Source organism: Dendropsophus ebraccatus, chromosome 12, assembly GCF_027789765.1.
Source record: "Dendropsophus ebraccatus isolate aDenEbr1 chromosome 12, aDenEbr1.pat, whole genome shotgun sequence".
Lineage (NCBI taxonomy): Eukaryota > Metazoa > Chordata > Amphibia > Anura > Hylidae > Dendropsophus > Dendropsophus ebraccatus.
In genome coordinates this window covers 14,842,990-14,867,511 of record NC_091465.1, presented here as the reverse complement: position 1 = coordinate 14,867,511, position 24,522 = coordinate 14,842,990, and the positions used below count along the sequence as shown (strand labels likewise).

Below are 24,522 nucleotides of genomic sequence, written 5' to 3'. Positions count from 1 at the left end.
TTAGGCAGTTTAACATAAAGTATCGATACCAGGAAATCCTGGTACTGAACCTTTTTTCTGCCCGAAATATCGATAGTAGTATCGATATTTCGGTGCATCGTGCATCACTACTGCAGAGTGTTGTCGCCCGGTCACGGGATCTCGTGTTAGCACTGTGCTCTGCGTTGTAGTACCTGGTGCGGATGGGGAATTATTTGGAAGCATTTCTGAATGTCTGAATACTTGGCATTAGTGACTAATGAATCACATGACTCGCTCCGGACCTTTCCTAGAGTCATTTGCGCTCTCGGGGTGGGTGTTACGTGTTTGCTCTGGTATTCGCTATTGAGGTGATATCATAGTGTAGTCCTGGTAGTGCCATGGGGGGGGGGGGGGGGGTACTGGTTACTGGGTATGAGACAGTCATGTGACTTCAGTGCCTCTGCTACATGTCACCTAATGGACACAATGACTCTTGTGTGTAGGTTGTCACCCCTCTTACCCTGCCCCATACACTTTGGTTTTCCACAGAGTGCAGTGTTCTGATCAGCGCAGAGAGCACTTAGTTCTATGAGCCGGGGATTAGGGTGTTAGGCCGTCCCCACGGCCGTGGTGTCCCATGTGATCAGCTTACAAAGCATTTGCCGACATGAAGGGGACGATTACAATTTAGGTCATGAGCTGAAAAAGATTTCCCTTCTGGGAGAGAATTAAAGCAACAAATCCGATTCTGCCTCAAAATGCAGAAAATAAAAACCTAATGGTTCTGGTGTGTTCTGTGGGGTCCGCTCCCGCCACCGTGATGGCCGCCTGGCGCTACCCTCCTCTGCAGGGCGCTATGTTGACTTTTACAGGGGGGTGGTCAGGTTATCGGGACTGGGCACTTGGCACAATTTTTACCCTTCCACAATTCCCTAAAAGGTGGGCCTTATTCAGAGATTGGTGACACCTCACAGAATGTACATCACCTGAACCATCTCTGTGCATCCACTGAACTCACAGGGGATGCTGGTAGATTTCAGCTCCACAGCTGCAGAATTAAGAGCAGCCTTGGAGTATATTGATATATCACTGGCATATATTCATCACCACATCCTAAACCAGTGCTTCTCAAACTTTTTCTACTGGAGCCTCACCCAACAGACCAAGGCAATGCCTGGGCCTCACCAGAATGACCAAGAGGATGCCTGGGCCTCACTGTCTGTGGTGAAAGTCCTTTTAAAAGCTGAAAATGCTAGGGCTAGCTTTCAGCCATCTGCCAAGCTTTATATACTAATAAAGCAAGTGCAAAATAAATTAATAATGTTGCTAAAATGGAGATTTTGGAGGACTGTGCAGATTATGGTTACTTTTGTGAAAACTGGCTCCCAGCTGGGCCTCACCAACAACTAGGGGGCACCTCACTGGTGAGGCCTCACAGTTTGAGAAGCACTGTCCTAAACTATATATGTGTGTGTATGTGTATGTGTATATATATATATATATATATATATATATATATATATATATATATATATATATATATATATATATATATATATATATATATATATATATATATAATAAATTTTAGTTCTCATGCTCTACAACAAAGCTATACTTACTGTATGCAGGTCCAGTCTCCTGAAGGCAGCTATATAATAGCTATACTTACTGTATCCAGGTCCAGTCTCCTGAAGGCAGCTATATAATAGCTATACTTACTGTATGCAGGTCCAGTCTCCTGAAGGCAGCTATAATAGCTATACTTACTGTATCCAGGTCCAGTCTCCTGAAGGCTGCTATATAACAGCTATGTGGGATAAAAGTCCAACACTATGTCCATAAAATGTTAGCTCTTTATTGAAGTCGAATCCATAAAATCACATAGTGAGTAGAAAATGTTAGACGCTTTTAGGCCAACAGGCCTTTGTCACAGCATACTTGCTTGTATCCAGGTCCAATCTCCTGAAGGCTGCTATATAACAGCTATACTTACTGTCTCCAGGTCCAGTCTCCTGAAGGCAGCTATATAACAGCTATACTTACTGTATCCAGGTCCAATCTCCTGAAGGCTGCTATATAACAGCTATACTTACTGTCTCCAGGTCCAGTCTCCAGAAGGCAGCTTTTTAGTCTTGTGCTGATTAAAAAAAACAAGACCAAGTGCCGGAAGTACTGCACTCACAGAGAAGGCAGGGATGTGATTGATGGACACATTGAGCCGTGATACTCTGTACTGGTCGGGACTTCCTGCATTTTTTTTTTAACCAGCACATGACTGAAAATCTGCCTTCAGGAGATTGGACCTGGATACAAGTAAGGCTGGTTCCACACTGTTTTTGCAATCCGTTCGACGTATCCGTTTTTAATTGGTCTACTTTTGTGTATGTTAAAAAAAGATTCCTTTTCGATCCGTGTTTTTTTTTCCCCCCCTTTATAATGCAAGTCAATGGGAAAACAGATCCGTTTTTGCATTTGTTTTTTTTTCCTATAAACCGTTAAACAGATTGCAAAAACGCAGTGTGAACCCAGCCTGAGTATAGTTTTGTTATAAAGCATGAGAACTAAATTGCAAACTTGCACAAGTACTGTTGGTTTATATTTTTAAAAAAAGTTCTAACAATAGTGACACTTTGAAGCGCTTAGACGTATAGCATGCAGGCATTGGTTGGGCACTGTATCGGCCACCTCTTACATGTCCGGGCCATGGTAACTATGAAGCACCTTTTTCCCTCTGCCTCTTGTCTTCATCCTCTCATAGTCTGTGGGCCCCTTACTCCTCATCTATGGCTTCATAATTACATGTGGATCTCTGTACCCTCAGACTTGAAAAGTGCTGCGGAATCTGTTGGTGCTATATAAATAAAAATGTTTCTTCCTACAGGCCCTGGCCGCCAATGCCGCCGCTGGGTTTGCAGTGTCTGAGCCACAAGTGGCGATGTTCTGCGGTAAACTAAATATGCACGTGAACGTTCAGACTGGAAAATGGGAGCCGGATCCTTCAGGGAGCAAGAGCTGCTTTCAGACTAAGGAGGAGATCCTGCAGTACTGCCAGGAGGTGAGCCGGGGCATGTGCTTGTCTGGTAATGGAGGAAAGCCTCAGTCTGGAGCCCATGATTAACAGCAATTTTTTTTTTTTTTTTTTTTTTTCTCCCCTTCCGCTCCGACATATAGGTGTACCCCGACTTCCAGATCACAAATGTGGTGGAGGCCAACCAGCCGGTGAGCATTGACAACTGGTGCAAGAAGGGCAAGAAAAACTGCAAGGGCCACAGTCACATCGTCCTGCCCTATAAGTGTCTGGGTAAGTGTCCTTCTTACTGACCGCTGACATCAGTCACATGCCCTCAGATTCTTCTGGTGATTGGCCTGGAAATCACTGCCTGCGCATCCAATCAGCCGCTCCAAGAGAGATCACATGACTGACTGTCCCTGCAGTTGGGTACTTGGACAGAGGAATAGTTTCTTGATGCTGAAAAGGTGGCGGTGAAGTTCAGACAACCAGGGGTCTCTTATTGGAGGACAGTGGGGGTGGTCTGGCTGCCAACACCTGCTCTGATTAGTGGGTCATACCTGTATCTCATCCTCATCCAGCACAGTATAGAAGAGTGGTCTGATATAATGGTATAAGCGGTTATTACACCCCTCCCCCACCGCTCTATAAATCGGAGATGTCAGTTCTTGCAAATCATCCGGGTAGCGCACATATCCCAGCACACCCGTCCGTCACTTATGGCGGTCATCCCATCCCCTCTGTGGGATTCACACACTTTGTACTGCCAGGAGCTGGGCCTCGATTTATGTGGTCGGGGCCTCTGCATCCGAGCATCAAGGTCTGGGGAGGGTAGAGCTCCATGATTTATTGCCCGCAGGTTTCTACTCCCGTAATTTACAGGAAGCTTCTCCTGCAAGATCCATGTGTCCGTGGCATGCAGGCTAGAGAATAGGAAAGCATTGATTCATGACGTTATCTGCAGGGGGCGACCGCGTAGCTATGTGATGTAACCGTGTAATGAGATAACTGTATAATGGTGCAGCAGCATAACAATGTAATGAGAGAACCCTGCAGTGTAATGACATAATAGTGATAGGACTATGTAATGGAACCATGTAATCATATAACTCAGGCTGCTCTCACACGTAATGGTCGCGGCTAGCGCTCATAATTTACCGCTGATTGCCGGATGCACCTGGATTTGCTATTGTTTTAAAGTACAATATGACATGTAGCTGTAAGCACACCTGCTGACCGCAACCGCTAACACTACGCGTGGGATCACCGTAGCATTGTTATGACGGATTCAGTATAACAATTATGTATGTATGTGTGTGTGTATATATATATATATATATATATATATATATATATATATATATATATATATAATCTCTATCTCATGAAAAAAAATTAACAAAGAAACAAAACAAAAATATATATATTATTACACACACACACACACACGCACACGCACGCACACGCACACACACATGCACAGACAACCTGGCAAAGAGTTGCACCTTTGCTCCCTGTCTCTGACCTTCGCTGCCTTCTCTTTTCAGTGGGGGATTTTGTCAGCGATGTACTTTTGGTTCCTGAGAAATGCAAGTTCTTCCACAAGGAGCGGATGGACATGTGCGAGAGCCACCAGCACTGGCAGAACGTCGCCCGTGAGGTAACGTCTGCCCCACCTTGAGGTTGTGGGATCTCTGAAAGGGTTAAAGGGATTGTCCGGGAAAATTCATACTTAGCCATGCTGCTGGAGGAGATGTCAGTAATGTATATATACTCACCTGTCCCACTCCCCCACTGCTGCCCATTCCCTGTCTGTCCGCTGTACACTGCTGTCAGCATTTTGAACACAGTGGCCGCACAATGGCCGCACAGCGTAGTGTATGCTGAGCGGTCGTTTCCTATGTCTCTTGGACAGGATCAGGAGCACATAGGAATTTTTCTATTCAGACATCCAGTAGAGACTTTATAAATGGGGAGGGATTGAAACATAAGGTAGGACGCTGAGGGGAGCGGCCCTTCCTGCCTTGCTGTTCTGATATGTGATCTATCCGATTTCCCCCTCCCCAGGCCTGTATGACAGAGGTCATGGTCCTCCACAGTTACGGGATGCTTCTCCCATGTGCTGTCGATCAATTCCGCGGCACCGAATATGTCTGCTGCCCGCAGGCCAAGAGAATAGAGGAACCTCTGTCCAAAGAGGAAGAGGAGGAGGATGAGGACGAGGAAGAAGAGGATGAGGACGACTACGAGTCTTATAAGAGGTCAGTACCTTCCTTGCCGTAGTCTTCACTCTCTCCTCCTCTTGTGTTCTTGTTCTCATGAAGTGTTCCTCTGCTTTTCCAGCGAGTTCCCAACTGAGGCTGATGTGGAGGACTTCACAGCCGCCGTGGAGGATGAGGAGGAGGAGGTGGAAGATGAAGACGATGTGGTGGAAGACCGTGACTATAATTACGACGACTACAAGGATGAGGACTACAACGATGAGATGACCACAGAGCCACCCGCACAGCCGACTAAGGGGAGGGCGCTCTCTGACAAAGAGATCATCACTGATGTGAAAGGTGAGGCCTGCAGGAGTACCTACCCCATGGACTCATGACCCAGTCCTGCTCACACAGCTGGGGGGTTGTTACAGTGTAGCCATACCTGGGCTGCTGCCAGGTGCATGCATTGTAACAAACCCTCAGCTGTGTGGGATGGGACTAGCTCAGAATGGCTGAATACCTGAACATGCAGGATCCATTACTGTCCAGCAGGTCACACTACAACCCCCATCATGTCTTGTTTGCATAATTGGAATTGTAGTTTTGTTTCAGCTGGAGGGCCACAGGTTAGGGGGAGAACTGCGTTCCTGTGTATCAGTGCATCCTCTGGTACAGAGAGTTAAAATGAAATCTTGTAAATAATTTACTGTCAGCAAGCAGATGGATTGACTTCAGATTTACTGAACATTAAAGGGGAACTCCAGCTAAAGTCTTTCTTTCAAATCAGCTGTTTTCAGAAAGCTATGTAGATTTGTAATATAATTCTATTTAAAAATCTCCAGTCTGACACTGCTCTCTGCTGCCACCTCTGTCCATGTCAGGAACTGTCCAGAGCAGGAGCAAATTCCCATAGAAAACCTCTCCTGCTCTGGACAGTTCCTGACATGGACAGAGGTGGCAGCAGAGAGCACTGTGTCAGACTGGAAAGAATACACCACTTCCTGCAGGAGATACAGCAGCTGATAAGTAGTGAATGGATTGAGATTTTTAAATAGAAGTAAATAACAAATCTATATAACTTACTGAACCAGTTGATTTGAACGAAAGTATTTTTTTTTTTTTTTTTTGCTGGGGTTCCCCTTCAACCCTTCAGAGGAGGTCAGTAATTTAGGGGGGGGGGGGATTATTTATGTCTGATCACTAAACGGTGTCGGCCCCATATGTACACAGTGCAGGTATGTGCCCCGAAGGAGACAAGCGATGTGCGTAACAGAACACATAAACGGCGGTGGGAAGACGTGACCAGTCTTCCCTCGCCCTGCTCATTGTCACCCATCTTCTCATAGCTGTCTGCTCCCAAGAGGCCGTCACTGGTCCGTGCCGCGCCATGTTTCCTCGCTGGTACTTCGACCTCAAGCAGAAAAAGTGTATCCGGTTTATATATGGCGGCTGTGGCGGCAACAGGAACAATTTTCAATCTGAGGCGTATTGCATGGCCGTGTGTAAAGTGATCAGTAAGTGGGGCCGGCGCTCACCAGGATGATTGTGGTGCTGCCGCTGCCTGCCTGTCGCACCTTTTACATGACAGACGTTTCCAATCACTAATCGCTGCACTAAGTGCACTTCCAGCTCGCATGGCAAATAACGTAACAAGCGCTTCACCCCGAGAGCTTCAAAGAGTTAACGTGTGCACCACCACCACATCTGCAGCTTGGCGGAGGTTGCCACTCCTCCCTGTTGTCTGCTTTTTCCGCCACGTCTGCCGTGGCTCAACCTCTGCATAATCCAGTATCTGCTGTCCTCTGAATTACAAGTGCGTTCAGGGAAGGGAGGGGGCGCTCTGTGTGTGAGTACATACTGCATCAGAATGATGAGCGCAGCTCTGAGGTATAACACAAGTCGTAAGTCAGAATTTGTATAGAATTAGAGATTTTCCAGGAATATATACTTTTTATAGGGGAAAAGTAGGAGATTGCAGGGGGTCCGACCTCAGTACCCGCCACAGATCTTCATATTGGGCCCCAGCTTTTCTATTATGAATAGAGCTGTGGGTACGGCATGTGATCCACAGCTCTGTTAATTCCTATGGAGCGATGGAAAGAGCAGAGTACAGTGCTTTTCCTGTGTACTCTGCTCTCTGTTGCTCCATAGGAATGAATAGAGCAGCAGGTCACGTGTCGTACCCACGACTGTATTCGCAATACAGAACTTGGGGGGGGCCCCCATACAGAGATCGTGGGGGGTACAGAGGTCGCATAGGGGAAAATCTTTTAGTTTTCCTGGAATACCCCTTAACTGTGTACATTACTGCCTACATTGAGCCTACGTTCTGCTGTTGTGTGCTAAAACTAGAAAGGGATGGAACATTACAGGTTTGGTTCAGGTAACGGGGGGGGGGGGGGGGGAGGGGGAGGCGGCGCTGATCACTGAAGCAATGACAATGCCGCTCTTGTTACTTGGGTTTATGTTGTAGAACTGGTCTCCCTGACTATGGTTCTCTCTGATGGCAGATCCTGGGGTAAAGAAGGATTTAGTTTTCTATGTACTGGTTCAGACTTGATGGGCAATGGTTCTGGCTGCAGTTTATTTCTCTATCCCTCTTTGGAACACATGCACTCTCAAGGCCATAGTGCAAACATGATGGGAATTGTAGTTTTGCAACAGCTGGAGGGCCGAAGGTTCCCCATCCCTGTTTGCTTGCATTGTCTGATTCACTACTCCCAGTGTGCACATATGTTCAGTGTTATACCCTGTAACCTCCATGACTGTGATGTGATAGTATACAGTACACTGAGGACCGGCACCCTCGCCATCAGACAGTGATATATAAGGAGCTATAGATGTGAGCTCCACCCCCTAAGTTATCAATGTTATGTGAATGTCATGTGACCACTGTTGGTTCTGTGGAATGAGGGGGCGGGGCTTTTGCTGATGCTACCCGATGGACGCTTTTTAGTGAAGTTTACTTTTGTATGTATATGATGAACATCCCTGAAGCCGGTCGATTTCCCCCACCCTGTGTTAGTGGGCGGCAGTGGAGCCGACAGCTCGGTCTGTACCAGACACTGGGAAAATAATATCCATGGTTTCTAGGTGTGCAACCGCCCCCGCAGTCTGCAGAGAGCGCAGGTTAAAGCTGGAGAACATCTCACAGTAAACATCTCCATTGTAACTGATCCGGAGTTACATCATCTCTTGTAAGGGCAGATGCATGACATGATGTAACAGCAGAATAGTGAGTGCAGCTCTGGAGATGACTGAATATGATTTAACAGCAGATTAGTGAGTGCAGCTCTGGAAGTGACCAGAGTATAAGACATGATGTAACTGCAGAATATTGAATGCAGCTCTGGAGGTGACTAGATATGATGTAACAGCAGATTAGTGAGTGCTGCTCTGGAGGTGGCTAGTATAACACATGATGTATTTCAGGAGAGTATTTCAGGAGAGGGTTGTGCAGTATCTCGTTGGCGGGGTCACGTAGCCGCCATGTCGCTGTGCCATGTACTAATCCTCTGCTGCTTTGCCGCGTTCACCATCACACTCCTCTCCCGGTGTCCAGGATTTGTGGCCTCGTAGACGTAGACGCTAATGATGTTTCTCTCTGCAGTTCCCAGTACCCCGGCCCCAGTGGATGACGTGGACATTTACCTGGAGACTCCAGCGGATGACAATGAGCACGCACGCTTCCAGAAAGCTAAAGAACAGCTGGAGGTCCGACACCGCAACCGCATGGACCGGGTGAGTGAGCTGCTGCGTCTGAGCTCCTCGTACGGCACAGCGCCTCCGTAGGCAACAGTATTGTTTACAGCTTTGTTTTATTCAGGCCAAAAAGGAATGGGAGGACGCTGAGCGCCAGGCGAAGAACCTGCCCAAGGCCGAGAAGCAGACGCTGATGCAGGTAACTTCATACACATACTATTAGAGATGAGCGAACCGGGTTCGGGTTAGAGTCCACCCGAACGTTCGGCATTTGATTAGCGGGGGCTGTTGAACTTGGATAAAGCTCTAAGGTTGTCTGGAAAACATGGATACAGCCAGTGACTATATCCATGATTTCCACATAGCCTTAGGGCTTTATCCAACTTCAGCAGCCACCGCTAATCAAATGCCGAACATTTGGATGGACTCAAGCATACTCCAGGTTCGCTCATCTCTACATACTATACATGCTGCATTGATACAGTGAGTGTAGAAGAAAATGGTTTAGTCAGAATTTATATATGGGAATGGTCAAAGATGTAATGGGGGGGGGGGTGGTGGTGGGGTTCTCAGATTGGTCTCCTAGATCTTATGTGGATTGTTTTGCTGCTTTTCTTGCAGCATTATCAGGCCACAGTCAAGGCTCTGGAGAAGGAGGCCGCTCATGAGAAGCAGCAGCTGGTGGAGACTCACCTGGAGCGGGTGGAGGCCATGCTGAACGACAAACGCCGCGTCGCTCTGGAGAACTACCTGTCCGCCCTGCAGGCCGACTCCCCTCGGGTGAGTGACAGGGAACGGATCAGTCTAAGGGTCCTATTCCACAGAGGGAGAATCGGATAAATCAGCCCGATTCGGCCGATTATCGCTCCGTGGAATAGAGACAAGTCAGCCGATCATGTCATCAGCTGATCGTTTATTTAGGTTCAAACCTAAAATCATCGGACACTGACCGCGCATCGCTGCGTGGAATAGTGATGCGCGGCAGGCGACCAACGATTACAGAAGCACCATGCTTTACCTAAGCATGTTGCAGGGCTTCTCCTGTGCTCGCTCTTCCTCCCGGTCCCACGCGCAGCAGCTTTGGTGCGGCCTGTCTGAGCTGACAGACTGCTCAGCCAATCACTGGTCGGGACCGCCTCGGCTCAGCCTAGACAGGCCGCACTGAAGCTGCTGCTGTGCGTGGGACCGGGAGGAAGAAGAAACGCCGGAGAAGCCCTGCAACATGCTTAGGTAAAGTATGGTGTTTAAACAAGGGCTGCAAGGACATTAGTAACGATGTCTCTGCAGCCCTCGCTAAACTATTATTGGGCCGTGTAATAGGCCCAGTAAACGAGTGCTGATCTAGCAGACCTGTGCTCGTTTACATTATTGATTGGGCCCCCATCAGCCCATGGAATAGCACCCTAAGAAGACCACTTCCAATGATTGTCCAGCTGGAACTGTTTGATTAAAGGGGTTATCCAGCACTACAAAAACGTGAACACTTTCTCCCAGAGACAGCCCCATTCTTGTCTCCAGTTCAGGTGCGGTTGGTAATTAAGCTCCAATCGCGTCAATAGAACCAAGTTGTAACACATGCACCGAAACTGGAGACAATAGAGGTGCAGTCTCTGGAAGAAAAAGTGGCCAGGTTTTTGTAGCACTGGATAACCCCTTTAAAGGGCCAGCTCCCATCTGTATACCCCACTGTTGTGGGTGGGGTGCGCCCTTGGCCCCCACCTCTTGTACCTGGCCACTAATAGTTGCATTCTTTGGTTGTGGTCAGGTGACTGACTTCTCCTTCCCTTCCAGCCTCATCGCATTCTTCAAGCCCTGAAGCGATATGTGCGGGCAGAAAACAAGGATAGACTGCACACCATTCGCCACTATCAGCACGTCCTGACCGTGGACCCTGAAAAAGCCGCACAGATGAAATCCCAGGTGAGAGCAGCTATAACTGGAGCTGAGGAATCTGCAAAGTCATATGCTGCAGTGATCTCCAAGGAACTCAAAGATAGTCTTCCCTCTGTTTACTGATTATCACTGACCATGTCCAGGTTATAGGGGTGCCAACACCTCTACAGGGGGATATGTGCTGTCTGTCCTTGGCCATAATGTCCACACCAGTATACAGTTTACATACAAAATCATTTTTCATAGCACTGTACTCCAGAGCTGCACTCACTAAAAGTCACTATGTACATTACTTATCCTTTACTGACCCTGAGTTACATCCTGTATTATACCCCAGAGCTGCACTCACTATTCTGCTGGTGGGGTCACTGTGTACATACATTACATTACTTATCCTGTAATATACACACCAGGCTCTAATGTCAGATCTGGCGTTCCCCACCTCTGTTTTTGTAGCTGGCAGATGCCTGATGTCAAGCTTGCTGACTGTTTCCCATAACACCTTGTAGTGTAATGTATGCACATAGAGCCTTGTATGATATGGTTGGAGATGGATATAACCTTGCAGCTGCAGTCACATGATCCCTGTGGTTACTGAGCTGAATCTTTCTGGATCCTTCCTTTTGTGTGTGTGTGTGGGGGGGGGGGGGGGGGGGGGGGGGGATGAAGGCTCTGGCTGCTGCTTTGTGTATGATGTGGATAGTTTCCTGGGTTCTCAGCCGCGTAGAGGAGATTTATGGGAAATGTCCGATAATTATGGTGCAGATAATGATGGGTTATCCTATCCTGTGGGGAAGGGGGCGCCATCCACATGTCTGCAGACTATTGCAGCTCTTCGGCATGCTGAATATTTGCAGTCACCTCTGTCCGGGGCTCCTGTGCCTTGTGGTCGCCGCCGTTGTCATGTAGCATCATCGTCCTCTTCATCAGCTTTGCTGCGCACTGATTTGACAGCCGCCCGTGTCCACCCCAGGGGCCGCTCTCGTCTGCGCTGCTGTCATCCAAGGTCACCTAACAGGAGGCTTGTTGTCTTTCCGGGGGTCTGGTGTTTAAATTATGTAAATCCCCCCGCCCGTTGACAACTAAGGCCATCCCGCAGCCGCATCTTCCTTCTCCCACATGAAAAGGTGTCGACTTCTCTGGTGGAAAGATCTATTGCCTCTGTGAAATGAAAACAGCAGAACGCAGAGACTGAGACATTGGTTAATCGTCCATGTTGGCTTCGTGCTCTGACTTAATAGATCAGCAGCGCCCTCTGGTGGTGAGAAGGGGCAGGAACAGCTGATCTTTTGGATGTTGTTTGCCTCTATCTGCACCAACCAATCATAGTCTGTGCAGTACCTGGTGAAGGGGTTCTCCGCTGATCTCCCCCCAACCATTAAGTATCAGTCCCCACTTCCCCTGGACCCTAATAAAGCTGCAGGATTTAAAGATTTTTCTTCTATTGTATTGGTAGATGAGGACTGCAGGATTGCAATGAGCGCAGCCGCTGTAATATCTGCTGATCAGTCATATTAACCCTATGTGCCCTGGATTATTGTCTCCGCAGGTGATGACCCATCTCCGTGTGATTGAGGAACGCATGAACCAGAGCTTGTCCCTCCTCTACAAAGTCCCCTATGTGGCCGACCAGATTCAGGATGAGATAGGTAAGGCAGCAGTGAGGACTGATCAGTCCAGGGGTCTGGTAGGATTCGGGGGGGGGAGTCTCACTCCTCCTTTTCTTCTTTTCCGCCTGTACAGATGAGTTATTCCAGGAGCAGCGATGGGACATGGACCAGTTCACTTCATCGTTCTCCGAGTCCCAGGGAGATGTGCGGGTCAGCTCTGAGGAGAGTGAGGAGACACCCATAAGAGAGGGCAAACCCTTCCGACCTGTACAAGTCAAGACCTTCCCAGCAATCTCCGAGTCTGAAGGTAACTTGTTCCTGTCCTGTGCCCAGAGGCTTCCCTGCAGAGCTGGCACTCACAAGTAGCATGTGTCCATCATACATACTGGTAGAGCGGGCTCTGCATATATAGTCCTTAGGTGACCTTCACTGTTGGCCTGTGTATCCCACTTTTCAGCTTCACAGTCACAGAGCATGTAGTTTATCACCCTGTGATCTGTGTAATAGGGCTATTGATCAGCTGACACATTAGCATTTGATCAGATCATTTTGGTCCATCAAAAAATGTTTGCTATCGGCTGCCCCTCCCCATGTAACTAGAGATGATGGCTGCGGTTACAGAGCCGTGTAATAGGCTTGGTAAATTATTCAGCAGTGTAAGAACATCATAATGGTGGTAGGGCAGGACCTGGGTGACTTACTAATGGGGCAGACTTTGCAGATTAAGGTCCTGCCCTAACCTCAGAGATGCAGTACGACCTTAAAGAGTCAGTCGTTTTTTTTGTTGCAGAAATCAATAGTCCAGGGGATTTTAAGAAACTTTGTAATTGGGTTTATTAGCTAAATATGCCATTATCTGCATTCAAAAAAGACTTTCCCCAGGTTCCCCCCCCCCCCCCCCCCCCCCCCCCCCCCCCCCCCCCCCCCCCCCCCCCCCCCCTCCTCTTTTCCATTCACTGCAAAAAATCAGGAAATTGGGACTTGTTGCATCAGACGTACCCAGTCTGTTAGGCATGATGATAGAGAGGGGAGGGGGAGGAGGGAGTTAGCCGACAGCAGAAAGCTGAGAACAAAGGATTGCGGCAGGGAGCTGGGTGACAGCTGTAATCAGCGCTCAGAGAGGTCAGTGGTGACTGTCAGAGGAGATAGAGGGTGAGGTATTTGTAGATTAACTCTTTGTTGTCCAGTTTTGGTGTTTTATTTAGCTCTCTCCATAGGAGAACAATGAAGACAGGGGGAAGAGCTTCAAACTACTTTTTTCATGATAAAAATTCATTTTTCAGCTAATAAACCCAATTACAAAGTTTCTTAAAATCGCCTGGACTATTGATTTCTTCCCAAAAAAATTTCACGACAGTGACACTCTAAAGGCATTGTTTACCGATTTCCCCCCCCTTCAAATCAAGTGGTGCCAGAAATTTGTAGTTGTATTAAAGAAATCTCCAGTCTTCCAGTACTTATCAGCTGTTGTATGTGCTGCAGGAAGTGGTGTATTCTTTCCAGTCTGACACGGTGCTCTCTGCTCCCACTTCTGTCCATGTCAGGAACTGTCCAGGGCAGCAGCAAATCCCCATAGAAAATCTCTCCCGCTGTCCAGACTGGAGAGAATACACCACTTCCTGCAGGGTATACAGCAGCTGACAAGTACTGCAAGACTAGAGACTTTTTAATAATGGTAAATTACAAAATTACACTTTCTGGCACCAGTTGATTTGAAAGAGAAGGGGTAGTTTTGGTGAACTACCCCTTTAACCGGGCAGATCATGCTAGAAACCAGTCTGCTTGCAGAGTTATTGAACAAAAATAGAAGACATTGGGGTAGAGGCAAAGACTTTTTTCTGTAACATTGTATCATTTGGCTCCTGTACTCTCGGGCCCCGCAGGATATCAGTGACCGGATTCTATCTTGTGGTCACTTATTCTACATAATAAATCATTTCCAGCCAGGATACTGATACATACAATACTTTACCTGAACTAACTTTCTCTTAACCATATTCCAGGTTCTATATATATAAAGTCTCCATTGTATCATATTCACTGATCTGAGTTACAGCCTCCAATATACAACAGAGCTGCACTGGTTGTTACTGGGAACGGTCAGCAAGCTTGCAGGTAGATCCCCAGCATAGCTGAGCTCTTATCGTACAGGAAGCTACTATCCCCTGCTCTGTGCAGACACTGAACAAGCAAGAGGTGCTGGGAGATTTCACCTCTGAAGCCTGCAGAATAGCAGCGAGTGCAGCTCTGGAGTTCCGGACCTGTGCTCTCCAGCCTGTGGCTTTCCAGCTGTTACAGAACTACAACTCTTATTGTTGCCTGACAGCCTTTGGGCAGGAGTTGTAGTTTTGCTGGAAAGGTACAGGATGGGGGAGCACGGATCCAGGCTGTGATTCGGGATCAGTGATGATGCAATATGGTGGGATCCCTATCATGATGTTATTGGCTTGGTGCATCAGTCACACTCCTCCAGCATGTCGCATGTGTCCACACTTCCAGAATGCACCTGTGAGGCCACAGCCTGCCTTATTGCCTGACACCCGCACGCCTCTCTAGACGGGTCATGTGACCAGCGCTCTGTTGTGATGTCACTCGTCAGTCCTGACGCTTCACGGACCTTTCAGTTATTTTTAATCTCTTCTGCTTTTTCTATCTTTTTGTTTTCCTTCTCCCCTCCCCCGCACCTCCCCTCCTGCGTAGAATCGTCACGGGACTCCTACCTTCCAGTGAGAAAAGGTTGGTTGTGCTCTCGCACCGCTCCCATCCCATCTCTGTTTCTGTCTCTTCACATTAATTCCTTGCCTGCTGAAGACAGCAAATCCCACTCCGGTGCTAGAATTGTAAACGCTTTTCTGCTCTCATCCTTCTCTCCCGGGTGACTTGCTGCCTTCCTCCTGGTGAAAGGGGATCACTACTACTCCTCCTATTCTCTCGGTGTTCATACACTCTAGTGTAATTGGTGAGGTGTAGGAATAATCGGTGGTGGCTATTGGTGTGTGCTCAGTGCTGCCACCACGTGACGGGTGAGAACGAGCGAGTCTGATGGCTTCGCTGTAGGCCGGAGCGTCTACAAGTTGCTGACCGCGGAGCCAGTCTGAAGCTGTAGGCCTCTAGCAGAACTTTTATTGGATCCTGTAGATGACTCTTCATGGCCGTATAATGAGAAGTCGGGTAACCTGATCAAGTATTGGGATCTTTCCAGTGCAGTCCCTACATGTCCTTTACCACAGCTGCATTGCGTCAGTGTGGCGTTGGCCGACATCTTAAGTGCTCTGTTGCCCTAAGACAGGGGTAGGGAACCTTGGCTCTCCAGCTGTTGCAAAACTACAACTCCCATCATGGCTGGACAGCCAAAGCTTTCGCTTTGGCTGTCCATGCATGATGGGAGTTGTAGTTTTGACAAGGTTCCCTACCCCTGGCCTATCCCATAGCATAGCGTCCCCCCCAACTTGTAACCCTCTAGCTTTTGCAGAACTACAACTCCCAGCACACCCTGACCTCTGGGGGTTGCAGCTTTAGAATGGCTGTAGAGTGTCAGGTTTGGGGGACATTGTCACAGCTTCTGGTTCCTGTTGGTGGCGCTCCGTTCTCGACCCTAACGTGGTGGTGGCGGCTATATGTCAGTGACTCCCGTCTCTGCTCTGATAACGTTGCCTCTTCTCTGTCCAGGCTCGGGCATGGCCGACAACAAACCGCTCATCGGGGCTGAGGAGAAGATCCTGAACAGCAAATCCGATAAGAAAGTGGTGAGGACGTCTTGTGTGTCCCTTGTCTGTGGGGTTCCCCTCCCCTATTTCCCCTATGTAGCCTCACTGTGGATGGTTCCTGTATACTGTCCAGGCCCTCCCCGCTCATCATTTCTCCATACTTTGTGTTTTTTTTGTTGAGTTTTATATTTTTTTTGTTAATCTCATGACTGTTTCCAGGTCATTGATGAGACCCTGGATGTGAAGGAAATGATTTTCAATGCAGAAAGAGTCAGTGGCCTTGTGGATGAGCCGGTATGTATGTGCGAGATGCCGCCACGGCCGCCAGAGGCTTCGTGTATGTTGTGCATCCTCTCATGTTGTCCCCTCCACCCCCACCTGTTCACCAGAAGGAATAAATCCAGAAATCCTCTATCCTGTCCTTTCCATGATTCCCATTGAGCTCCCCCATAGCACCACATATCCCAGCTGTCTGGTGTGTGATGTGCTGATACATTGTAACAGATCCGCCGCTTCTCATCCCGCCTGACGTGTGTTGGACTATGATGTAATGATGATGACGTCATGGAGAACTTCATCAGTTTAGCCCATTCCCTGACCCCAATTATTATGAGATCTACAGTAAATCCCTTACCTTACATATCTTGTACTGATCCTGGATTGTGAGTGCAGCCCTGAATGTGACTGGTGTGTAGAGTGGACTGAAGAGCAGAAGTGTGATTACAGCTCTTGCTGTGACTTTATAGTATAGACATGATGACGCAGAAGAATAGGGAGTGCAGCTTTGGCAGTAATTGGAGTATAAGACTTGATGTAACAGCAGAGTAGTGACTGGAGTACAATGTGGTAACAGCTGAATAGTGATTGCAGCTCTGGATGTGACGGATTCTGTATGACATGACTGTGGATCTGTACAAGATAATGTAATATACTTTACTGTTCACCCTGGGATATGGCTTTTGAATCAGCTCTTGCCGGTGCAGGTTTAGTCCCTGTCGATCTAGTGCCAACTCTCGGCTCCTTGGTTGTGCCGGGTGGCTGTTCTTTTACTTCACTGCAGAGGTTGTTTCTCTATTCCCTGAATTGCTGACATATTTAGCGGCAGTGCCTGTGTCTTCATCTTTCCACTCTGCTTTCTGCTCCAGGACACAGACGGACCTATCCGCAGTGACTTCAGCTTCAGCAGCGGCACATTAATCGGCCTCCTGGTCATCGCCGTGGCTATCGCCACCATCATCGTCATCAGTCTGGTTCTGCTGAGGAAGAGACAATATGGCACCATCAGTCACGGCATTGTGGAGGTAAGAAGGGTTGCTGCATTTAAAGGGATATTTCTATTACTTGCAGTTTCTTGACTGTAGCGCTCCCCTTTAACCCAATGATGGGCTGATTGTTCTCTATTGTATGGGCAGAAGGAGGAGATAACTGCAGTCTGCTGCTGTTGCTCCTATTACATGGAGCAACGGCCAGCAGACCATCGCTATAGTTACCTGGATTTTAGGTCATGCCTTAAATCGGGGATGGGAAAACTACAGTTCCCATCATGCCTTAACAGCTAAAGCTTTGGCTGCCCAGGCATGATGGGAATTGTAGTTTTGCAACAGCTGGAGGGCCGAAGGTTCCCCATCTCTGATTTAAATCAACGATCAGCCGACATTGTGCATGTTTGCTGATCATTGATTGAAAACATGACCTGTTACTCGAAATGATTATTGGCTAATGGTGCGTTTACACAGGCAGATTTATCTGACAGATTTTGAAGCCAAAACCAGGAATGGATTTGAAAAGAGGAGAAATCTCAGACTTTCCTTTATGACCCATTCCCTGTTAATGGTCTGTGCCTGGCTTTGGCTTCAAAAATCTGTCAGATAAATCTGCCTGTGTAAACGCACCATAAGAAGGGCCAATAATCACTTTGTATATTAGAACCCTAATACACTCCTTACCTCTCATTGTTATAGGTGGATCCCATGTTGACCCCCGAGGAGCGTCACCTGAATAAGATGCAGAATCACGGCTACGAGAATCCCACCTACAAATACCTGGAGCAGATGCAGATCTAAAAGCTGGGGGGGGGGGAGGGAGGGGGATGGGGTGGGGGGGGGGGGGGGGTCTACATAAGCCTAGATCGGGTCTGTAGTTTGAAATGGGGCCAAAGATAGCGGGTGGGCATTGATCTGGGATTCACTGCTGACCAATGGTGTTGAATAGAGATTGTCCATTACCCTGGACGCTCGTGGACTCTTTGATCACTTCCGAGATTTTTTTTTTTTTTTAATTTTTCCATTCTTTTAAACGGGTGACAGGATAGGGTTAATACAGTCTTCACTGAATATTTTATCTTTTTTTTTTTTGTCGTATTTTGTTTTATATGAATCAGATGCCATCACTGTGTGAGTCTCCTGCATACAATATACATAGATAAAAAATATATATATAAATATATGGACGGGACCGGCCGTTTCCGCGAGTCTCGGTAGGACGCTTGTCGCCTCTTTCTATTTGCTTATTTAAGAGAGAAAAAAAAATCTTTAAAATGTAAAAAAAGAAAAATCAGAAAAGATGCGAACAATCATTGTCAGGATGGGGATCGGTGGATGTCGCTGTAAATTTTATTTCCAGATGGATGGCACTTTATGAAGTGATGGCAGGCGGCGGTAATCTGTGCTGTTTGTGGCAGCGGTGGGACTACAACTCCCAGCCTGTTCTGGATATCCATGCTGATTCTTGTATTAAAACCGCTAATGTAACGCCAAAGTTTGGGCCCCCCCCTATTCTGTGGAGGTGACAGTAAGAGAGGGGGGGGGATGGGGGTCAGTTCTTTCTGAGCATTGTGACCCCCGTTTCCCCCTCGTAATGTTCCAGACTGGAGGATGATGAGATCCTGCAGACGTTGTACTACTGATGTGTATTCTGGGCCGCTGCGATGCTGACTTGCGTGATTTTGCTCTTGTCCTGGTTACCAATAAAGTTGATTGATTCATTCCCTGGGGGGTTCTGTATGGGATCACTCGCCACATTGGAACTGCTGCACTTTACTGACTCCACCCCCTTCCTATATTTAAAATAACTAAACTTTATTGGTAATAAGAACAAGATGGTGGTGAACATTAGATGCTGGGATGGTGCAAAACAGCCACCTGATCCCACATTGTGGTTTTGGGTCCAGAGTTGATAATTCACTGTGTGTCAGAGCGGGGCGACCGGCAGCTCCTCCTCGCCTCTCGCCCTGTTGTGCGACGCAGCTCCTCCCCTCCCACCCTTTGTCTGTTTGGCTTGTATTCAGCGCATCATCTCAGAGTCTAAGGTTCTGGTAACCTGTGGTTGTGTCTTTTACCCCGCGCTCTCGTTTTAACGTGTTTTTTATTTTTTTTTTTAATCTTTTTATTCCCCCCCTTCTCTCCCCGAATTCTTAATTTTAATCGCACTATGCACAGATTCAACTTTAACCTGCAAGATCCCTTGTGTGTTCTGTGGGGAATGTAAAAAATCGGAGAAAACACGTCAATAAACACTAACTTCCATAAAGCCAGCGCCTCCGTGTGGTCTGTATGGGTGTTGCGTCTGTGAAACCTGCTCAGTGTGCTGAGATTGTTGGGTGCTGATACATGCCAGGGGTTGCTAGATGGTAATAGAGGTGGGCTCTGGTGTTTTACTTGGGCACTTGGCACGGTGGCCAGGAGTTGGTGATACCCACCCCCGGATACACTGGCATCGGCTTTGTAAGGATAGCACAAGTGTGTGTGGATATGGACAGAGTCCAGGACTTAACCAAAGTATAGCTCTTCAGTGCAATACAAGAACAGATTAAATGAGTGCAAAAGATAATCACAAAAGTTGGTGTATAACAATGGCTTTTCCTTGATGGACAACACAAAACTTAGGTAAGTTCAGGTGATGTGTTGAGGTAGCAGGTGCAAGGAAAGTTTCTTGAGACTAGATAGGTGCAAGGTGCTGCCTTGGGGCCTTGCCTAATAGGACAGTACTGTGTCAGGATGGCTTTGGTATAGAAGAAGAATCTCGTACTCAGTTAGGATAAAGAAGAAAGATATAGACTGCCTTATGCCAAGTTGAGTGAGTGTCAGGTTTTGTAGCGCGAGTCCCAGGATTTCAAAACTGGGTATAGCTAACTCAAGGTTTTCCAAGTAGTCAGAGCAAGTTTCAGTGGAGTACTTCAGCTTTGTGCTTTTTGCTCCACTGCGGTTGTCCTGACTGTAATACATATCTCAGGTATGGTATGGTGTACCTAGGTGAGTTACCCCACTACATAACATTTCTCTCACAGACCTATAGAAAACACACACACCAGGAACTAAGCTAACACCCCCCCCCCCCCCAATAGGGGTTACCGGGTCTAACCTCCCATTGGTGAGGAAGCCAGAAGAAGCGATGTGTGAGTGTGTGATAGGGTGAAAGTGTGTTAGGCAACTGAACCAGCGATTGGACAGGACAGTGAACAGACGAGTTAACCCTTCAACCTTCAGCTGTGCACAGAGATAAGGGGGAGAGTGAGACACCAGAAAAGCACCCATCATCCTAGAGTCTGACACCTGACAAGTACCTTTTTACAGGTGGAATAGGGTGGCACACCTGTACTGGGACATTACATGTGTTCAGTAGAGACAACAGTGACAGCCCATAGAGATGGAGCGCAGTAGTAATAATCTTATATAGTGCTAACATCTGGAGCACGTGCACCACATAGTAACAAGCTTATTAATATAACTATTCTAAAGTTTTATACCTATTCCTGTCATCCAGGCCACATAGAACATCCCTGGATTAGGGGTATTGTATTCTCATATGTGATAGCTTTCCAGATCATCACACCAGCAGGGGGCAGTGTGTCACCTCACAGCAAAGGCAGGATTGAAGCGCTCACTATGAGGCCTCTATGCTCAAACCCAATCATCACAGCATCCCAAACAGAGCCTGGATTAGTCCCCTAAAGGTTATTATTTTTTATTATTCTTTATAGAGCGCACTTAATTCCAGAGCGCTATACAGGCGACAGGGGTAACAAACAGGAACATTACAAGATCAAAACACATTACATGAAGGCAGATGGCAGACTGGTACATGGGGAAGAGGAGCCTGCCCGCGAGGCCTTACAATCTATAAGCAATGGAGTTCCAATCCATAGCAGTTCAGGTTTGTTAATAATGACACCAACGCTAATGAAGGTGACTGTGGCTGCTGTTAATGGCAGAACATATAATGGGCACCATGATACCAGACTTCCTTCTGGTAATAATTCGGAATTGGGTGCAATTAAAGGGGCAGCTAGTGTCTGCATGGTGGACAAGATTGAAAAAGCAGAGCTGCTTGTCTCCCAATGCTTCCTAACAGCTTGGTCAGAATGTCTCATTACCAAGACTTGTCCCTTAGGTAGCAATGTGCTGTATTAAGCAATCTGCACAGTCACCAAGGCAGCCGAGCGTACATGCGTCCTTTACCTTATTATCACACGAGACCCTGGAGCTCTGTTTTTAAGATTGCCGGGACTAGAGATGAGCAAATTTATTGTAAGTTCAGGGTTTGGTGAACCCAACCTTACTGTAACTTCACTCATCTCTAGCCATGACCACAAGCTATCATTCACTTCTGTGGAGGGGGATAAATGTTGGCAGCAGATCCCTTTAAAGGGGAACACTCACCAAGATGTCAGGAATCTGATATGGAAAACACATTGTCAGACTCTGGAGATGCAACCTGCAGGGACGTCCTGGATTGTATTCGTTCTCCTCTGGGGATCTTTTGCTGATTAAGTTAGACTCCTGTTCTTTCTTAAAGTACCACTATAAACCAGGTAAACTTCTAGCAGAACAGAGAACGGGATGTGCACCTATGAGGATTTGTTGGACTGGTTTGGGGGGAACTTATTCCCCTGATAGGGTGCGTTCACACAGGATCTGCAGCAGATTTGATGGTGCAGATTTGATGCTGTGTTCAGTTATTTAAATGAAATCATCTGCGGATCTGGTAAGTGTGAACGTACCCATAGCCTAATATGATAGGTGAGGATGTAGAAGTGGATTATGCCTTTAAAGTCTCATCCCCAGGATATGTTTAAACAAAGGTAAGAAAGCTTGACAAGCTATGATGAAAGAGGGGGACAATGTTCTATACAATGTGGCCACTGTACATTATCCTGTACTGATTCTTAGTTATACCTTGTATTATACTTCAGAGCTGCACTCACTATTCTGCTGGTGGGGATCACTGTGTACATACGTTACTGATCCTGAGTTACATCCTGTATTATATCCCAGGGCAGAGCTCACTATTTTGCTGGTGGAGTCCCTGGTAGATAGCTGCAGTAAAGTAAACTACTTTTGATGTTGGCCTATATGTAGTTATGAGCTGTGACCACTAGAGGGCGCCCAGTTACAGTACATTGTGTATGGAGATCATGGCTATAACTAGTCCTCACTCATACAGGATATTGTGCTGCATTTTAGGGTGACCTATGGAGCTATCTTATGGACCCCACTGATGTTCTCCTCTGGCCCCTTTTTATGACTTGTTATGCTACAGCTAGAATTCTGGTTCTTACTAGAATCTCTTATCAGAGGTGAGAAAATGACTCTTAGAATCACCCCTGTATATAACAATCACGAGGGGCGTCTCAATGTTCAGCACCTCTCCAGGCCGCTCTGGCTGTGCAGGGGCCACAACTACATGGAGCTTGCATGTACGTTGACCCTCTCTGTATAACAGAAGTTACTTACAATAACTCCTCTACAGGAGCCGTGTGCAAGGGTGGCACATATATAACTATTCACTATTAGGCCATGTTCACACAAGGTAAGTTCTGCAGTAATCACGGCCATTGTTGCAACGGCCGTGATTAGTACGGAACTTACGTTGTGCTGCAGCCTTAGGGAATCCAGGCCAGAGTCTATACACATAGTATACGCTCCGGCTGGGATCCCTAGCGGCGCTGCAAGAAACTGACATGTCAGTTTTCTGCGGCTGCTATTCAATGAAAAAAACCCTGCCAGTTCATGCAATGGAGCGTTCGGCTCTGGCCGTATGCTCCATTGTGTGCAGTGGGGAGGTCTGATGCGCCCGCATTAGAACTCAGCGTTGCTAAAAACTACCCGGCCAGGACGATCTTCTCTGAGACCGGCCGTTCCGTAACCCGGCCGGTCTTTTGCAGCGTCTGAACATAGCCTTAATGCGTTCGCTATTGTCTTCTGCTCTGATCCCGGGTGCGATGATGCATCGGTCAACCCACTCACAGCGCTCTCTATAAATCTGTTCTTGGCGTCGATTTAACATTTTTTCCACTTGTTGATACAAAGTTACGCAGCGTCCTGGACTGGACATCTGAGCGCTGCCTCCGCCTGACATCTGGGCAGCATGTGGTGTGACTAGGCCGCTGTTATTATTGATAACATGTATCACCGGCTATACACAGATGGTGCAAAACTAATTGTGGTGTCTGCACAATTACACCCCCCCCTATTGTGACCCCTATTGGATGGAAAATCACTGTCTGACTCTTGTTCTCTGAGAGATAAGCCACCACCAGAGCCTGCCTGCAGCTTACCCCTCCCCATAGAGAACATAAGAGCGTTCCTGTGTATGGGGAGGATGGGAGAGGTAGTTGTTGGCCGGAAGGTGTATGCCCACCTTTCCACAGTTGCCTGAACCAAAGGTGGTGGGTTAGGTCGACTTTAGTCTAAGGTGTGTGAACATGTTTATAAAGCAAACACCCTATATACAGAGCAATCTTCCACCCACATCATGGTAGATTCCAGCATTACACAAGCTGTATACACTGTATACACTGTGACATCATCTGTGATCAGTCATTCTCTCCTTTTCTTCTCCATCCGGCCCAGACCACGATGACCGCTTCCCTCCATGACTAATATCCACAGTGTCTGTCGGCTACACATCACCCATAGTGCCCTAAATGGTGGTAATACTCCTTTCCGGTAGGTCGGGTCCCCCCAGTAGGTAGGTAGATAGCCCCCATGGAGGTAGACAGCTGACTATGCCTATTGCAACCAATCACAGCGCTTCTTTCTCATCCCAACAAGCTCTGGTAAAATGAAAGCTTAGCGGTGATTGGTTACTATAGGAAAAAAAAACAACTATATGTGCTCCTTATTAGCCTTATAAAAGGCTATGTACTAGCCCAGGTGTTGATGCCGGCCCAGGGAGCCCTAACAAAGCCTCTGGAATTCCAGCCACTTTTCAGATGTTCTCATAGGGGTCATTTGTGCTGGAATTCCTGACAAAGGTAAGTCAGGGCCTATAATTTCCAGACCTATTCAGTAAATAAAAAAAAAAATTGAAGGGTATCCATGCCCAACAGAAGCCTATGGGTCCGGAAATTTATATGGACAAAAAAAAATAAATACTGGACATGAAAAGTACTGGGCATGTGCATGGGCCAAACGATGAGGCAAAAATACAGC

At 47.3% G+C, this 24,522-nt stretch overlaps 1 protein-coding gene across 4 annotated transcripts in view; it reads left to right on the top strand.

The window, feature by feature from the left end:
- The window catches only part of APLP2 (amyloid beta precursor like protein 2), a 40,613-nt gene extending 22,451 nt beyond the window's left edge, over positions 1 to 18,162 (top strand). Inside the window, exons 2-18 of one of the 4 annotated variants that reach the window (XM_069948601.1) lie at positions 2,846 to 3,019; positions 3,136 to 3,265; positions 4,522 to 4,634; positions 5,042 to 5,235; positions 5,318 to 5,535; positions 6,525 to 6,692; positions 8,789 to 8,919; positions 9,005 to 9,079; positions 9,502 to 9,660; positions 10,672 to 10,800; positions 12,323 to 12,422; positions 12,517 to 12,690; positions 15,084 to 15,119; positions 16,053 to 16,129; positions 16,310 to 16,384; positions 17,236 to 17,391; positions 18,052 to 18,162. In XM_069948601.1, the coding sequence (XP_069804702.1) occupies positions 2,846 to 3,019; positions 3,136 to 3,265; positions 4,522 to 4,634; positions 5,042 to 5,235; positions 5,318 to 5,535; positions 6,525 to 6,692; positions 8,789 to 8,919; positions 9,005 to 9,079; positions 9,502 to 9,660; positions 10,672 to 10,800; positions 12,323 to 12,422; positions 12,517 to 12,690; positions 15,084 to 15,119; positions 16,053 to 16,129; positions 16,310 to 16,384; positions 17,236 to 17,391; positions 18,052 to 18,153 (2,211 nt within the window). In that variant the 3' untranslated portion in view covers positions 18,154 to 18,162. The remainder of the gene's footprint in view (positions 1 to 2,845; positions 3,020 to 3,135; positions 3,266 to 4,521; positions 4,635 to 5,041; positions 5,236 to 5,317; positions 5,536 to 6,524; positions 6,693 to 8,788; positions 8,920 to 9,004; positions 9,080 to 9,501; positions 9,661 to 10,671; positions 10,801 to 12,322; positions 12,423 to 12,516; positions 12,691 to 15,083; positions 15,120 to 16,052; positions 16,130 to 16,309; positions 16,385 to 17,235; positions 17,392 to 18,051) is intronic. The other 3 variants (XM_069948603.1, XM_069948602.1, XM_069948604.1) reach the window with 3 other exon arrangements.
- Positions 18,163 to 24,522: the final 6,360 nt, after the last annotated feature.